Genomic DNA, 18,675 nt, shown 5'->3' with positions numbered 1-18,675 from the left:
ATTTTGTAGTCCTTTCTTTATCTGATAAGCTTAGACTTTCCCCCAGTTGTTAAGGTGTTGAGAAGTATTTGCTGTATCTAAAACAATATTCAGTTTATAGGGGTCTGGTCTTCAGTTAGGGAGGGAATATACCTAGGGTTTAAGTGGGATAAATTATCCTTAAGTTTACTTCATTTTACTTGTTTGATGATTATAATGGAGGTTGTCATAGGGGTAATAATTGTCCTTTAGCTACCAAGTTGCAGACACTAGCTACTTGATTCCATTTAGACTTCCCTGTGCAGACGACATCACCAATGTGTCCTGGAGTCTCACTTCTCCAGAGTCCTATCCCACAGGATAAAGAGAAACAGGCTGGATGTATAGATCGACCTGCCAATGCCCATGTCCATGTCCAGCAGAGACACAATTATAGAAGCCAGGCCTTCCACCTTTCTACCTTCTGCACCCCATAAAGAATTTTGGTCCATATTCCCAAGGGACAAAAATAAGGAAGTTTCCAATGGAGGAGATGGGACACAGAATTGTGGTGATGGGAACTATATGAACTGTACCCATTTCTGTTAGCAAGTTGAGAGTGGAAGTTTAATTCTTCAGAGAGTTGGGCGGTGGCACAGCAGGTTAAGCGCACGTGGCACAAAGTACAAGTACTGGCATAAGGATCCCGGTTTGAGTCCCCGGCTCCCCACCTGCAGGGGAGTCGCTTCACAGGTTCTGAAGCAGGTCTGCAGAAGTCTGTCTTTCTCTCCCCCTGTCTTCCCCTCCTCTTTCCATTTCTCTCTGTCCTGTCTAGTAACAATGACATCAATAACCACAACAATGTTAAGCAAGGGCAACAAAGGGGAAAATAAATAAAATAAATATAAAAAATAATTCTTCATTACTTTAATTTTCTTCTGTAATAAATTTTGAAGTGATATTTTTTTTGTCCTTGCCAGAGATTTAGAGTCAACATTTTGGGGGCGGGGCTGGGGATGGTGGGATGGGAGGAAGGAAATGTCACAGTACTGAAACTTCTCCCAGTGCTATAGTACTGTTGTAGCAGAGAATTGAACCTAGATCATGTTCATGACAAAATAGGCTCCTCCCAGGGGAGTTATTCTGCTGATCACTTGAGTGATAAATTTTAAGTGCTCACTGCACTAAATTAGACAAGAAAATGAATCTTAACATAATTCACTGCCAGATGGTTGACATCTGCCATCATATCTAGTGTAATTTAAATCAGGCTTTTCTGGTGGATGGATCAGCTCTGGGCACAAGTTACATTTCTGTGTAGGATCCTGAGAGAACATGACCCTATGCACACCACTGACTTACTGACCCACTTATCATTTCTGTTCACATAATAGTATGAAAGATTTTATTAAAGAACTCTTTGTGTATCACTCTTGATTCTTTGTTAATACTATCTTGTGTGGTCCCTCATAATAAAATTCAGCAGATGAAGCAGTTAGATATTTATAAATACAAAACATAAAAAATTTCCTGGAGGTACTTTTCAGTATTTCACACTTCATATTAATTTACTTTAGACTCTAAAAGATTTAATCTTACTGTTTTCCTTTGCTAAATTCATAAAGTCCAATCACTTTTAATAAGACTTTCTTCTGTTTTCCATTTAATTTTAGTAAGAGGGGAAAGTACACTTGATTAAACAGTAGTTATATTTGTTTTCTATTAAACTATTGAACAGATATGAACAACTAGATAAATAATCTTTCTGTAAATATTCCAAAAGTGTCATTGCATAGGATCACACACAAAAATATTCTTATGCAAAAAATGATGACTGTGTTATTCAAACTCGTCACCAATACTACATTGCATCCATAATCACACCCCATTTGTGATATCACCCTATGTGATATCCTAAGTGCCATCTTGTAAACCAAGAGTAGCTTATTGTAAAGCCATAGATTTATAAGAAGTTCTCAGCCTAAGCCTTCATTGACTAAGTTACAAAATTAAAGAACCCATTGGTGGAATATAAATTAAAGAATCAAACCACCATTACTTTAAAGCCATGATTCAGGAATATTTGTATTTAATGGTAATTAAGGAAACTAGTAATTTTTTTCAGGGACTTGTCAACTGCAGGGAACAATTGCTACACATCAGTAGCAACATTTGGGTTATGATGATCAAAGACATCGTAGGAACCCAGGCACTTAATTAATGTCAGATTCAAGATCTGTGCATTCTGACGTTGTGTTGAAATGTCATTAGGCTTGATTTTGTTACATGCCCATGGACTGACTCTAAAGGGGACAAAAGAAATTAATATTTTAGCCCCAACATTACCTGATATTGTTTAATGTACTACAGGTATTCAATATGATTGTGAGAAAAGTGTTTACAATCAATGACAAGAAAATTCCTCTTTGGGATAACAGTACCTGGTAAAAATGTCTAGTAAAGTGGCAAGGGAAAGGAAATTTAAGTAGCTTAGTGAATGGAAAAATACTATCAATATGTTCTGGTATGCCATCCACTAAGATTCATACTTCTTAAGCTCAAATCAGCAGTCAGTGTCTAAAGCTGCAGTGAGGGCTGGGGAGACGGCATAATGGCTATGCACAAAGACTTTCATAGCTGAGGCAGAGGTCCCAGGTCAATTCCCCCCACCCCCAGCACCATCATAGGTCAGAGCTGTGCAAAGTTTTGGTAAAAATAAATAAATATGTAGTAAATATGTGCTGGTATCACATTATTCAAGATACTGGATGTGACAGAAGCAATTACTCCTGGTAGGAATTATTAGACAATATTCATTAGGTAGCTCACCCAATACTCTATGCAACATGCTCCATTGCCCTTCAGAAACTTAACCCCTCACTTCACCTCAGCCCCAAATGCAAAGTAAAACTCAGGTGGGAAGGAAGGATCAGGATTTGTATTGGGTGAGGGCATAAGTTATCCTAGCTTTAAAAAAAAAACATAGCCACAGGAACATGCATTCCCATAAGCACAGCCAGCCTGCAGGATTCCCATAAGGGTTATGTTTATAGATGTGTTACTACACTCAAGTAAGCCCCAAATTATAGAGTCCAATAAAGTATGCATAATTATCTGTCTAAATGCAATCTATCACAGGTTCATTTGTAATGTAAGCAATGTTGCTAAGCAACATAGTAACCACATACCATGTATCTGGTTACCAAGGAAACCTATCTAGAAAGTTATGGAAAGGTTAAATTATCATGCAGTTGTGTTAATCCATTACCCACATCTGGTTTTATCCACAAAACTATGAAATCAGGGTGAATTTATGGTTTTGAAGTGAATGTGGTCTAATTCCGTTTGTGTGTGTGTGTGTGTTTTTCTTCTAGAGCTGATGTACACAGTTGAACTTGCTGGAGGGCTTGGTGCTATCCTTTTGTTGCTCGTTTGTCTGGTAACCATCTACAAGTGTTACAAAATAGAAATCATGCTCTTCTACAGGAATCACTTTGGGGCTGAGGAGCTTGATGGAGGTATGATTAATTCCTTCTTTAATACTCTTAAGTATTCTCATTTGTTGCCTGACCTTGGTTTACTGAGGAGAGAGAAGTTACCTGCATGACCATTGGCAGCATCTCTTACAGTCTGCATTTGTTCAGTTTGTAAATTCACTTAAGATATGGAACTATATGTATGATACTTTAAACCCAATAGGTATTTTCATCTGAAAACTATAAAGTAACACCTACCCTTTTTAGAAACTTATTCCAAACAGCACTTTCAAATTAGAAATGCTGATTGCAGTGCTATGAGAATGTTCATTTTCTCTGACCTTGTAATCAGTACTGAAAGGCCAGAGTTGAATTTCTATATGGAAGGAGTGTCTCTTAGTTTGGAGTGAATCTCTGAGTTCCTTGTTTTGGTTGATCAGTTATAATAAACTTCATCATAGATTTCATAATTCACTCTGTAGTCTTTTCAAGCCTTTTTGTTCAGCTATATTTAGACAGGCTATTTGTTTACTCCAAGTGTGGACCAATACACAAGAAAGTGCACACATGTTATGTCTACAAATACATATAGTATTTTTACTCAAATTGGACTAGTAAATATTGTTTTCATAAAATTCAAATATTTCTTGTTAGTCATAAATATGTGTACAACCTAAGAGGACATTTTCCATAATATTGACCTCCCTAAACCACCCATTAAGTGACTTAGGTTTTTTTTTTCCTTTTTAATCATTTAACAATGATTTATGCATAATATAAATTTGCAATACAGGGAGTAAATGAAAACTGAGAATCCAGAGTACAAATGACAAAGCTTTCTTGATTATTATAATAAACTTTTCTCCAGTGACTGCTCTTTTGCACTAAATGGTACAAAGGAAAAGGAAGCAACTACTTGTGTTACCACACGGTCCACTGGAATAAAGCCACAGTTTGAAATGTAGCTTGTGCACAGGAGACATTTACTTAGCATCCCTAACACTCATCTCTGTTGGACCTTTTCCCTCCCCATTAGGTTGAAGTCTGTACTGTGGCATGACATTTGTTTAAATCCTCATTTGTCTATCCTTTGTTTCTTGTTTTCTTTCTTTTTCATAAAGACTAATATTTTTTGCTACAGCTTAAGTTATGAAGAACCTGTCAATGTCAGATTTATTACTTAATAAGTACCAAATGAAGCACTAGGTATTCTTAACACCATTCTTGCTAAGCCTCAAAAAAGTCAATATTATAATCTCCATTTTACTTGTTATGCAATTGAGGCACTGCAGGTTAAATATATTAGTAAAACTGAAATTTTCTTTTGGTCAGAAACAAGACACCTGAAGTGCTTGTAGTAGCTGCCTCTGGAGTGTTGCCTTATTCTAATCAATGCAAATTGGCCATGCTGATAAAGACAATCTACTGTTTCTAGGCAGAGTTTATACAGACACATTATCCCACTATTTGTCTTGAAAAAATTAAAAGAATATATAGTTACAACATCAAACTTCTCTGCTCCTTTTGCTTCTGCCTACAGTTTTCTTTCAACTTTGCCTTTAATACACGTATAACAGTAATCCTTTCCTTCCTCCTGTCTGTCTTTCTCTCTTAAATACAACTCATATTTTCTCACTAACTCCAGATATGTTCCCCATATCCCCAAGGTCTATTTATTTCCACTAAAAAAGTAATTTAGACACATTATTATCATCCTCTTCACTTGAGTAATGAACACTTCCTAGTGATTTCTCACAACTTGTATACCATCGTGAATTCAAGATCCATTATCTCACTTATTTCTGGGAAAGGGAGATTCAAAGTCATGACAAAAAATAATTGCTTCCAAGATTTACAAGAATATCTACATTTTAGAGCTGGTTCTCCAAATAATAGCATCATATTTAGAAGAAAGACAAAGTTACAAGATTAAATGTATGAATAAGAGAAAATAGATGCTTCTGTACATATATAGCACAAACAGAAAATTGTCTTTAAAGGTATAAAACACAATTCATTATTGAGCACTAAATCTAGTCGTATATTTGGTAATCAATTTGTTAAATGATACTTCTGTCACTAGTCACTTCAACACATGTGACTTATAAATATTTGAGTCTAATAAAAGTTAAATGGTCAGCTGCCAATAATATCTGACAACTATTCAATTAAAGATTAAAGATTAAAAACTCCCCAAGACCCAAGTGCCAACCACAAACCATTTCTATTCTTAGTAATTCTCTTCCCCAGTCCAGCTACAATATAGTCTCATCTTTAATCTACATTTTCTTAAAAAGTTGTGTTTTTCTGAAAATAGAAAATCCCTGGATCCTTTGGCTCCAAATTATAAACAGTATTGACTAACAGTCTCTTATATGTCAAAGACAAAAATATATTTATCATTTCACCAAACCACTTTTCTCATTCTTCATCAAAACTTAATAGTTTAAATTCATATGCTTATTCCTCAACTCTACAGAATCTAAAGTTTTGTGTCACTCAAGGATTTTTTTTTACACAAAATTATAGTAGCTAGTTCAGTCCACTGAATGAATAACTTCTACTGGACCAGTTGTCTTGACTTCAACTAACAAAGCGACTAATTGATTAGATTGCGATTGTTTGCTCACCCCTCACTCATTTAGTTGATACATAACTGATATGTTATAATAAATAATTTTAAGGGATCTAAGTGGCCTAAAATAATGCATAGCATCAACAGTAGAGCACAGGACTGACAAGCATTGATTCCCAGCATTCGTAAGCCAGCATGATGCTTTGGAGACTTCTCTTCCTCTCTCTCCCAAAAGGCTAAAATCATAAAAATGTTTTGTAAAAAGGTAATTATCACAGCAACAGAAATAATAACAATAAGGGCAACAGAAATGGGAAACATGGCCTCCAGGAGCAGTGGATTCGTAGTGCAGGCACCAAGCCCCAGTGATAACCCTGGAGGCAAATAAAGTAAAATAAAAGTTAATTATTACCTTTGCCACTAAGTTTTATATTTTTACATATTTTCTGTTATTTTTAGTGAACTTTTATTTCAGCTTGAACTTCCATTAGCATTTATTATATGGAAGTTGTTTACATATAGATCAGCTGTTCATATATCTGAGTCACAGATGTTCATTTTTACTAATGTTCACATTAATTGTTTTTTCAAATAATTTTAAGCTTTGAGAAGACTAAGAACAAAAATGAAACTCTAGTCATTACTCATCTCAGATCTTGGCAAGCTTTAATACTTTATAGTACTTTGTGGCAATCTGTTCTAACAGAACAGTTTCCAGAAATAAAATGGTATATGCATGAAATCACTCTATGATCTATACAGTCTTGGCCCATGACCCCTGTACTATTTATTAATAGGAATACATTTTCCCAAGAAATACACTGTTGACTTGTCCACACCACTAAGCTGGAAGCTACTGATGAAATTGTAAAAGAAGTTTTGTCTCACAGGTATAGCATATAACTGATGAATAGTTTAAATACTGGGGGACGGTGGAACACCCACTTGAGTGCACATGTCACAATGAGCAAGGACTCAGGCTCACACTCCTGGTCTCTATCTGAAGAATAGATAGAAGCTTCACAAGCGGTAAAGCAGTGCTGTAGGTGTTTCTCTCTCCCTAGCTACCTCCCCCTTTCCTCTCAATTTCTCTGTCTCTATCAAATAAATCACTTTTAAAAGAACTCTGTCTTCTTTAAACAGAAAACATTAGTGTTATTCACTTTGTATGTGCCTATTTATAATATGGCTAATATATTATTTTGAGTGAAAATTGGGTTGTGCCTGTAGTGTACAGCTAGAGCCTTGTTAACTAGTACTTTCTAATTTTGTCCAGGAAAGACACTTTTAAAACATTAAAACTCATAGCTGAGATTTAGAAAGCGTATTTGATCTATATTTTTAATTATTCTTGATAAATTTTCAAATTATTTTAATGAAAGAGAGAGAGTGTGTGTGTATGTCAGAAGAGTCCAGAGCACTAATTATCTCTGGATTATGGTGGTTCTGGGACCTCATAGCCTCAGGTATGAGTACTTTGCATAAACATTATGTTGTCTCCCCCAGCCCAATTTTTTTTTTTAATTCTTAAGGTTAAATTGATTAACATGAAAAACAACATGATAATATTTTACATGTAAGATAAATTGGAGGTCAGTAAAAACAATGTCTTTTCTATATTAATTTAGCATAATGACATTCTCAGTCTCCAAACCCAATGATTGTTAGAATATCAATTATTTCAAATTTGGTTTCAACAGAAAATCATCAGTGTGAGCGATCTTAAAACCATACTTCCACTATCAAGACAGGTGCAGTTTTCTCCCTTATTTTCAACAAGGTAAAATTACTAATACCAGGGTAAGGTGTACAATTATTTAAACAAGACTATTTAGAGTAAAAAAATACTATCCAAACATATGACTTTTGTAAGCAGTCATAATTTTCCATGATCTATGGATCTTAAATATTGGATGTAAACATTTCATTACTCTTTTATTTTCTCCTACAGTCTTTATAGTAATAAGAAAAACTAAAATATGACCAATTAACTCCAAATTAATGCCAGAATAATTGCAATTGTTGGAGTCTTAGTGAAAATCAATGGAAATTTCTTTAGTCTAATAGAAATCTGACATTTGGAAATGTTTATCAGAAGAAGAGAAAGTCCTAATGTTCTAATTTTTGTAGAATAATGACTTCAACTTTATTCTGTAATGTTTTTGACAGACAACAAAGATTATGATGCATACTTATCCTACACCAAAGTGGATCCTGATCAGTGGAATCAAGAGACTGGGGAAGAAGAGCGCTTTGCTCTTGAAATTCTACCTGATATGCTTGAAAAGCACTATGGATACAAGTTGTTTATACCAGATAGAGATTTGATCCCAACTGGAAGTAGGTTCATGTTTTTATTTGTGTATGTTTTTATTCTTTGTTTGCTGGTGTAGTCATTAAAAAAAAACATATTTATTTATTTATTCTTTTATTGTTGTAGTTATTATTGTTATTGATGTTGCCATTGTTGGACCGGACAGAGAGAAATGGAAAGAAAAGGGGAAGACAGAGATGGGAAGAGAAAGACAGACACCTGCAGACCTGCTTCACCACTTGTGAAGTGACTTCCCTGCATGTGGGAAGCCGGGTGCTCCAACCGGGATCCTTATACCGGTCCTTGTGCCTTGTGGTACCTGAGCTTAACCCGCTGCACTAACGCCCGACTCCCCTGGTGTTGTCATTTTTAGACAGAATTTTAACTTTTGGTACTTCAAAAACTGTCACTTTCCAAAGAAAGAAATTTTTATTTACATGTAGCACTTAAATTTTCAATATCTCTGAAAGCTATTTCCATCTTCCACTACTGTATAAAACAACTCACTTGATGAACATTGGCACTAAAAAAACAAATAAGAGAGCTCTACCTACTAAAACTATTTCTTTTTTTAAGAAGAATATTTAATTATTTCACTTCAGTTTCACATGGGACAAAGAAGGTAAATGTGGTGCTGGGCATTGAACCAAGAACCTCAGCTCTACCAGTTGACTGTTTCCCTAGTTGGGAGAAAAATACTTCTAACACTGAGAAAAGTTCATTGGCTATTTCCATCTTTTCAAAGTGTTACCCAACAAACACTTCTTAATGTGTGAAAGAGAATCTGCCAGGGATTTCTGAACTGAATGTTGACTTTGCTCATTTTGATTTTTTTTTCTTCTCTTTTGTAGCATACATTGAAGATGTGGCAAGGTGTGTAGATCAAAGCAAGCGACTGATTATTGTCATGACCCCAAATTACGTAGTCAGAAGAGGCTGGAGCATCTTTGAGCTTGAGACCAGACTCCGAAACATGCTTGTGACTGGAGAAATTAAAGTGATACTAATCGAGTGCAGTGAACTACGAGGAATTATGAACTACCAGGAGGTGGAGGCCCTCAAGCACACCATCAAGCTCCTTACGGTTATCAAATGGCATGGACCAAAATGCAACAAGTTGAACTCTAAGTTCTGGAAACGTTTACAATATGAAATGCCTTTTAAGAGGATAGAACCCATCACACATGAGCAGGCTTTAGATGTTAGTGAGCAGGGGCCTTTCGGGGAGCTGCAGACTGTCTCGGCCATTTCCATGGCTGCAGCCACATCCACAGCTCTAGCCACTGCCCATCCAGATCTCCGTTCCACGTTTCACAACACCTACCATTCACAAATGCGTCAGAAACACTACTACCGAAGCTATGAGTATGATGTACCTCCTACTGGCACACTGCCTCTTACCTCCATAGGAAATCAGCATACCTATTGTAACATCCCTATGACACTCATCAATGGGCAGAGGCCACAGACAAAAGGAAGCAGAGAGCAGAATCCAGATGAGGCCCACACAAACAGTGCCATTCTGCCGCTATTACCAAGGGAGACCAGTATATCTAGTGTGATTTGGTGACAGAAAAGCAAGGGACACCCTGTCCCTGGGAGCTTAAGCGGAGTCTGCAGTGCCTGGAACTAAATCCTCGACTGCTGCTGTTAAAAACATGCATTACAATCTCTAGAATACGAGGAAAAACAGGGTCTTGTACATATGTTTTTTGCAGTTTCTTTGTAGCATCAATGTCTTCCTGTTTTACCGTCTCTTACCATTACATTTTTTGACTTTGTTTTATATGTCATTGGAATTTGTAAATTTACATTTTTTAAAGAAGAGATAGACTTATGTATATATAGAAAAACTTTTTTTGCTTCATAAGTTTAGCTTTAGAATGGGTTTTTATTTCCTTTTCTTGATTATTATTATTATTTTTTTTTGCTTTTAACATTTCCTTGGGGTGCTTGGACAAATCTATCCGATGAGACAAGGAGCACCGGATCCTCTCTTAGGTTCTGCCTAGGATCAACAGGGCCATGTGGGCCTTCAGAGAGCAGTACAACGAATGCCAGCATTGCCACTGGGAAAAAAATATATATATATGTGAAGAACACTTGTTCATAGGAGGGCCCCGCCAATCAGAGCCCTGAATCTCTTCCTTGTCCCACCTCATTCCCCACCTCCACCCTTCTAATGGAGGCATGATGTGTAAACTCTGAGGGGTGGGGTGGGTTTAACTGTCTTAACATTTAATTCACTGCTCTTCAGAATACACTCCAGACCCAAAGTGTGCTAGTCACTTGACAGTGACCACTACAGAGTGCTAAGAAGAAAAGATCAAGGGCATGAAAATGGGGGAGAGAGTGTAATTTCTGTTTCTTAAATGAGTTGATGTAACCTTATATAAATACTATATATATATACATATATATATATGAACATACACAACAAAAGTAACAAAAAATCAAAAAATGAAAAAAAAATCAAACCCTATATTTGATCACTTCCTGGAAAGGCATGAATGTGTTTGTGGCTGTTTTTGTTTGATATTCTACTTCCTCTTTTCCCTCTATAATTTTAGTGCAAATGAGATTATGTGCAAATGCCAGGCAAGTTAACTCAGAAGGGTAAATCAACACAAGTCAAAATGAAATTTACACTGAAGGCTTCCAAACCAAAGGGAAGGACAGGATGTGTCATCAAATATGTTTTGTCACTTTGTATTATACAAAATATTGTTTTTATAAAGAGTCAGAACAAATATGTGAAACTTATTATGGGGTCCCCTTGTACTTAGGTGTTAATTCACTGTATTTAATTTTCACTGCTACATTCAGAATCAAGTGTTTGGTTTCAATCTGTGAACATAAACAACACTTGTTAACAATAGAGTGTTTATATGAGAACTCAGGAGGTCAAACATGAATACCAACAGAAATCATTATTTTCAAAATAAACATTTACACAGATAGTTTTTACATTAGATGATAAAGTGTTCAAAATGTTTAATTTTTCTGTATAAAGAGTTAGTTCATTTTAACTGTGTAATTCTATCTTTCAGAAACAGAAAGCTGATGCTCCCAGGAAATTTATTTCTTACCATTAGGATTATGTTTAAAATCCATGACATAAGCAGTTAGTATATATTCATTAAAGTTGATGCAAAAGCAATCATGAACTCACAGAGGGAACAGTTATTAAAGGAAAATATTACCTAAGTAGCTTTTAGTTAAAAAAAAATCAATGTGATAAAAACACTGATAATAGAACTTATACATTACTTTAGTGATCCATTATAGGAATTCCCATTCCAGTCACTGTCTGTGGGCTCGTGTAGTGACTATTGTATGTTTGGTTTATTCCTACCACCATATAATAAGCAAACAATTCTTCAATTTTAGTCACAATTCTAAGGTGTGAGTTGGCCATGAAAAAAAATGTGTAGACTTCAATAGAGTTCACTGGGGAGGGTACAACTGAGTTGCAAATGTATGCGAGACGCAGATAAGAATTTTGTAACAGTGCAAAGGTCTGAGTATTTGTGTGACAAGGTAAAGGAGCCTTGGGATGCACATTCATTTTTATTTGCTTAAAAATGTCAATTTCCCCAACAACTCACTTAGGTCCTTTTCTACAATCTGTTCTTTACTCCTGTGCTCTCCTTGGACCTGTGTCACTTTTTCACAAACCAGAACTGACGTTGCAAGGTCACATAAACTTTAAGGTCAGCTTGCACAATTGGTTATTTTCAGAATCTAAGACGGACCGCCACTGATTACTTTGTATGAATGGACATTTGTTAGGGACTGATGGCAATGAACCTCATTGGACCGGATTTCAGACTCCCCAGTGCTCAGAAAACTGTAGACATGAAGATAGCCTGGTTTCTTTTTTTTCTTTTTCTTTTTCTTTTTTCTCTTTTAAGTGCACGATGGAAGTGTGGAATAAATGTAGAGGAAATTATCAGAACACAGTTATATTTTAGGCAGTCTTAGGTGTTTATTTAGCTGCATTTGGAGTACATTTTTGTTCTATTTTTTTAGTGTAGATTTAAGCACTTTGAATAGCATGATTCAGGGATTGATGGGTAATATTTGATATTCTCACAACTTAAGAAACCTTTTTTTCCTCTAATGCTTTGTCATATTTTTGAAAGTGAAATAAATGGAGATTAAGCTATCTATGGCTTTAGAAACATCCCTCCCAAGTATTCCTCTGTTAGCTCCATGTGAGGATAAATGAAGGAAATTGTCATGTGTTCACGTGCTCTATGTTTAACAAAAGTTATGTTAGAACTCACAATAAAAAGAAAAATATATATTTCCCTAGTGCTTAGGCTTCATCCTTCTCTTTTTTTTTTTTTGGTGGGGGCTTTGGGGAGTAAAAATTTTCTTGTAAAAACCATTGAAAATGTGAATGTTAGACAAGCTGAGGTAAAGAATGGATTTCTGGACATGAACACTTGTGAAGTTTGATATTGCCTATTTTCACCAATTGCTGCTTGGCTCCAAGTGATACTTCATGCATTTAAAAATCTAGCTGTTTCTTTAATGTAATCAATACTTGCTGCCTTGAGTTTCCTAGCCTTTATACTGGTGCTCAAATTTTTAACTACTTAATTTGTAATTCATTCATTAGATCTCCTATAAGCAGAAAAGAAGCTTGTATCTTGTGCAGGTAGATGATTTATGTTTAGATCAATTCCATAAAATAAATTCAGAATGAAATGAATTAAGAGACCTGAACGTACTATCCTTCCATAACTAAATATCTTATTGGTCAAGCAGTCAACAATTATATGTTTATTGCTTTATTCTTAGTATTTGTATTTGAACCCTATCAACATAATCCTAAGTATGTAGGTATTACTTTTCTCCTTATTTCACTGTTATTTAGCATTTTGTAACATTAGAGAATATTCACTGAGAGCCAACCACTAAACTCCAAGTAAGTTTTGTTTATCCCAGAAGAGTCATTAACTTTGACAGACACCACAGCTCAACACTTCTCGGAAAACATTAATTTACACAACTGTAAATTATTTTCTGATTCTAAAATTATTGTTTTCCTTTTCTAACAAGTATTATTTTTTCCTGTGCTTAATTTCCTTGATTTTAAATTTAGTTTATTTATATGAGTCCCAGAAGAAAGTTCATTGAAATTAAAAGGGGACCACAGGTATTATACATGTGAAATGATTGCATCTCCTTTTAAAATGATTGAGGTTCCCTAAGAATTGATGTTCCTGAAAATATCGGAGGACAGAAAAGAAAAATCCCTGATTGTCTCTGATCTGACTTGCTTGATCGTTATTCCCATTATTTTCATAGTTGATTTTATAAGAGATAAAATGTTAAACAACTTAGAAATCCCACCTATGGATACACATTTTCTACTCTGAAGAAATGCTTAACATCTTATATTGTTACTACAAAGATATAGCTAATGAACTGAGTTCTCTAACAGAGGGCGAAGAAGAAGCTTGTTATGGGAGCCAAGCTATTCCTTGCCTTATATTGAACACTGCCCATTTTTTTATTCTCAGTAAAGAAAATAAGCAATAGTCATTTGTAATAACCTGAACAATAGATCTTAACATTAGGTTCAAGGAGACCTTGAATGTAAAAATGGTTAAAGGAAGCCCTAGAAAATCCAGACAAGATTTGGAATATCTTGCAACATTTTTTTTTCTGGGCGTGAGTCTCCAACAGACGCCACCTAAAAAGCTACTAATATTTGTATTTAGAGCATAGTTTTATGAAACTGACATTCAAATGAACTACACATTTTGTAACACTGTTAAGTCTTCTTCTTTTTTTTTTTTTTTAGATTTTTTTTTCCCTCCAGGGTTATTGCTGGGCTCGGTGCCTGCACCATGAATCCACTGCTCCTGGAGGCCATTTCCCCGTTTTGTTGCCATAGCCTCGTTGTGGTTATTATTATTACCATTGTTGATGTTGTTCGTTGTTGGATAGAACAGAGAGAAATGGAGAGAGGAGGGGAAGACAGAGAGGGGGAGAGAAAGATAGACACCTGCAGACCTGCTTCACCGCCTGTGAAGCGACTCCCCTGCAGGTAGGGAGCCGGGGCTCGAACCGGGATCCTTACGCTGGTCCTTGCGCTTTGCGCCACATGCGCTTAACCCACTGCGCCACCGCCCGACCCCCAAGTCTTCTATTCTTTACCTTCACTCATGAGAATTTATGGACTGACTATTGTTATTTTAATAAAGGCAATTCTTCCTTTATGGGAAGAATTGGCGGGAGAGTTGGTGTATAATGAGGGAAAGTATATATAATGACAAGAAATTTATTATTTTACTACTACTACTACTACTGCTACTACTACTACTATGATAGCTTAGTTATCTAAAAGGTAGACTTGGTAATGTAAAATCACGTAATGTATGGTGTCCTACTAAATTTCTTTATGATTTGGATATAATCATGTTTCCTACAATAAAGGTAAAAAATCAAGTCAATGTAAGAGTAGAAGAAACAATCATTGTCATGTTAAGCCCAACTTTATTAAGCCAAGATTAGAAAAGGCCGTGTACTTGATAGTCAACACTTGTGCTTTTCTCAGTCTCAGAATTTATATGATTTTAAGACAATGTGAATAATTTTGAGAATTAACTTAAGTGAGGTGATAGATTTACTTTCTATTTATGAGTGACAGCAAGGTAAAATTCTGGGCTATGCTAGTAGTTAAGAGACTCTCCTAATAGGAATGTGAGATCTGAGTTTGAATAAAACAGGATTGTGATGCTAACTCAATGCAAGTCCTCCTGATTCTATAGGTCTTGTCATCATCAAACTTTGGTTACATACATAGAAAAGGCCCAAACTAAAAAGTACTAAGATCTGCCACCCAATATCATTTCTTCCTTCTATGCTCAGAATACTAAATATCTCTCCATTACAGACACAAAGTATATAAAAAGAAACTGTTTTCTTCTGCTCTTTAGTATATATTCTGCTAAATAGTCTGAGTTCACTGGAAAACTCAAGTTTCTGAATTGTTCATTAATTTAAGCAGGTTAATATATTGTTTTGTACCATTCACGACATTCACTGATGCATCCCCATGATCCACAAGTCTGAAAAGTATTTTCTAACAATGACTCCAGACCATTACACAATATCCGCTCCACAAAACGAATATAAACTGAAGAGCTACACATGAACTCGAGAATATCACATGTAACATTGATGTTGTGTAAATTTCAATCCTCATAGTCCAGATAACAGTAAGTTTCAAAGGGCATGCTGGTCATTAAAAAAAATGATTTAATGTAAAATGACACATTACATAGTGCATGAACATGTGGCGAAGTAATTTGGGTATAATCTTACTAGTCAATGGAGACTTAATTTGGGAAGATCAGATGTGAGTGCTGTAGAATAATACTCAGAAGGGATGAAGACAACAACGCTAGCATACATGGACACCTATCCATATCCCTTGCAACATATGTTTCTGGTGACTAGAGTCCTTAGTGTGTTCTTCCCACCAAGTAGTGGAGATATGTTCATATAATCTGCTATTAAATGGTAAAAACTTACATTTTCAGAGTTTAAGGGAGCCCTTATGGGAAAATGAATCTAGTCATTTTCCTCTGCTGGTGTTCGTCAAATTTTAAACTCAGACACTAAGATATGTGCAACAGTCAGTAAAAAGTTCATTTGACAGTGTTTCCCTTTAGTTTTTTGTTTATTTTGTATAACTAGAATGTATATAACTCATGTGTAGGTGATGGAGGCGCTCCTTTTTTTCTTAGAATATTTACAATCATATATTTGGTTTTGCTTTGACTAGCAATAGGAAAATAGACAAATACAAGTGTAAAAATGAGAAATTTTAAACTTGAATTATAATTTGCGTTTTATAGTCATTTCATAAGTCTGTTGCTCTCTATGAGTATGCTCTCTATATATCCTGTAAAGATAAATTTATATGTTACATAGAAATTCAAGAAATTAAATTATTTATTAAGCTACAAATGTTTCTTCTGGTTTCTACCTAAACATAGATAAATTATATAATGTGTTGTTGGAACATATACAAGTACCTTCATTAAACTGATAACCTTTTTCCTGTCTTTATAAGCTTTTAATTATTAGATCTAATTTATATTATGATTATGAAGAAAAAGACTTACGAAATATCCAATTGGCTGCTAAACAAAAAGAAAAACCTTGTCAAAAATCAAGTTCTTTATCATTCTTTTTTCTTTACTACTGCATTATGGAGAAGTTTGAATCACAGACTCAGCCACTTAAAATTCATTATCATGTTAATGATCTTTTCAAGGTTAAATTTTGCATCTTTCATCTAGTTCATAAAATTCTTGGAGAAATAGAAATGAAAAGAATTATAAAAAGTGAGTCCTCTTTGCTGTTTCTCCTGCTTACTTCTTGCACTCCAGGTATTTTCTTTCTTTTTTAGGTACTGCTCACAAAATGACCTTAAAATAAAGTTCCCTCAGGAAATATATTAAAGTGACCAAGATCTTTAATAATAGTTTTATACTCTGTTTGCACCTACATGTAGTGCACATTCATTCCTAAATATAAATGTTCTTGTCTTTATTTTATGTTAAGGATAAACATTTATTTACTGGGGAGAGGGGGATGGTGGTAAACCTTTCCATCACATGCATAACAAATGAACAACTATAAACCTTTTAGAATAAACAGGATATTTAGGTAGAATTCGCATCCTAGTAACAGCCTTTTAAGAAACACTTAGCAAATATGAGGCAAAGAAATCATTAAAATGGAAAATAATTTTAAGTGCAAGTTTATTTCAGGTTGGATTTCAAAGTAATTAATATATTTAAAATTTCATAAAGTCATTTCTACCTCAGTAAGGTTTTCTTTCCAGTGTGAAAATATAACTTCTATTGAAAAACTAAAATGTTAAGATGGATTATAACTCAGTGAATAATTCTCATATTTTACTTTAAATTATGATTCACAGGACCCATTATTAAAAATATCAGTTGATAATTCTATAGCTAAAGAATATTTGGAACTATTATAGTACTACCAACACAAATTCTCAGGAATTTTCAGTAACATTCAGATTACTAACATTGTTAAAAGGCAGATACTACGTAACTATTTTATTTCTAGAAGATTAACTAATGTTAGGTTTACATTTACTGGAAAAGAAAACAAACAGAAGGGAGAAATTATTCAATGCATCAAAATGGTGGCTCATTCAGTCATACCTGGGATGTTTTTACCATTTGTGTGTGTTTGCGTGTGTGTATATATAGTCTGTAAAAGTAATTCAAACAAATTCTTTGAATGAATTTACATTCTTAACCGGTGTTTACTGGACGGTGATGTTGATGTGTATGGGGGAGAGTAAGGTAACATTCTTAAGTGTAGAGAACATTAAACTTGACCTAGAATTTAGTCAATTGTCTGGCCAAATTGAGAATTTTCATCCCAGTGATATATGAATTGGTTTGAGATGGTACGTAGTGGGTGGTTTTTATTTGCATAGTTGTATGTTTGATTTCATGGCTAGGAATTTTTTAAAAGCTTAAGTAGAGCATCACACTCAAATTTATGAATTCTGACTCTACTTATATTGTAGAATGATATATCCTTACACAATTTAAAGCAAAATGTAGCTAGACAATAATCTATGGAAGGTAATCAATAAGTCATCAAGATGGCTCATGAATGGATTACAGAAAAAATGCTAAGGCAGTCAAATTTCTAACATCATGAGAAAAAGAAACCACTTAAAGGGGAAATATCCCTCCCTCTAAAAAAAAAACCAGCAGAAATAATGCCAAAATAATACATAAATGAAATGAAAAACAGAACTATAAAATTTCAAAAACTCAAAAGCTGGTTTAAATTCAGCAACAATGTATTTAAGTTTTTCTATTTGTGCTAACTGTTCACATGATTATGAACTTGAATGGAAATTGGGTTCTAATGAAGACTCATATGGAGGTGATCTCAGCATGATTTTCCTAAATAAAATGGGAAACTTATTGCTAAACATTATAATGTATGAACATAAATTATGATTTTCGCTTGCTTAATATTTTGACAAAGATTTGGCAAAGGATAAAATAGTAACTTTTATAGCATCCTACTGAGGGACATACCAGGAATAATTCTAAGATGCGCATACACTAGGAATCACCTTGGAAGGTTTAAAAAGTCTCAGAACCCCATACAGATTTGGCCCTATTGTTATCTCTTTAATACACTTTCTAGGTGATTCGGTAAGACAAGCAAAGTTGAAAACTACAGAAGCCAAATCAGTGGATATCAAATTTCAGGCTTCAGAAGATTACATGAAAAGCTTGTTAAAATGGAAATTCAGATTGGAC

General features: G+C 34.7%; 1 protein-coding gene across 1 annotated transcript in view; it reads left to right on the top strand.

Moving 5' to 3' along the window:
- Positions 1-14,133, top strand: part of IL1RAPL1 (interleukin 1 receptor accessory protein like 1) — a 1,270,353-nt gene extending 1,256,220 nt beyond the window's left edge. Inside the window, exons 9-11 of the mRNA XM_007518830.3 lie at positions 3,333-3,476; positions 8,179-8,349; positions 9,175-14,133. Coding sequence (XP_007518892.1) covers positions 3,333-3,476; positions 8,179-8,349; positions 9,175-9,893 — 1,034 coding nt within the window. The 3' untranslated portion in view covers positions 9,894-14,133. The remainder of the gene's footprint in view (positions 1-3,332; positions 3,477-8,178; positions 8,350-9,174) is intronic.
- The last annotated feature ends 4,542 nt before the right edge of the window (positions 14,134-18,675 follow it).

The sequence above is a fragment of the Erinaceus europaeus genome, chromosome X, assembly GCF_950295315.1.
Source record: "Erinaceus europaeus chromosome X, mEriEur2.1, whole genome shotgun sequence".
Classification (NCBI taxonomy): Eukaryota; Metazoa; Chordata; class Mammalia; order Eulipotyphla; family Erinaceidae; genus Erinaceus; species Erinaceus europaeus.
Note: the sequence above shows the minus strand (reverse complement) of the source record. Positions and strands in the feature narration are given on the sequence as shown.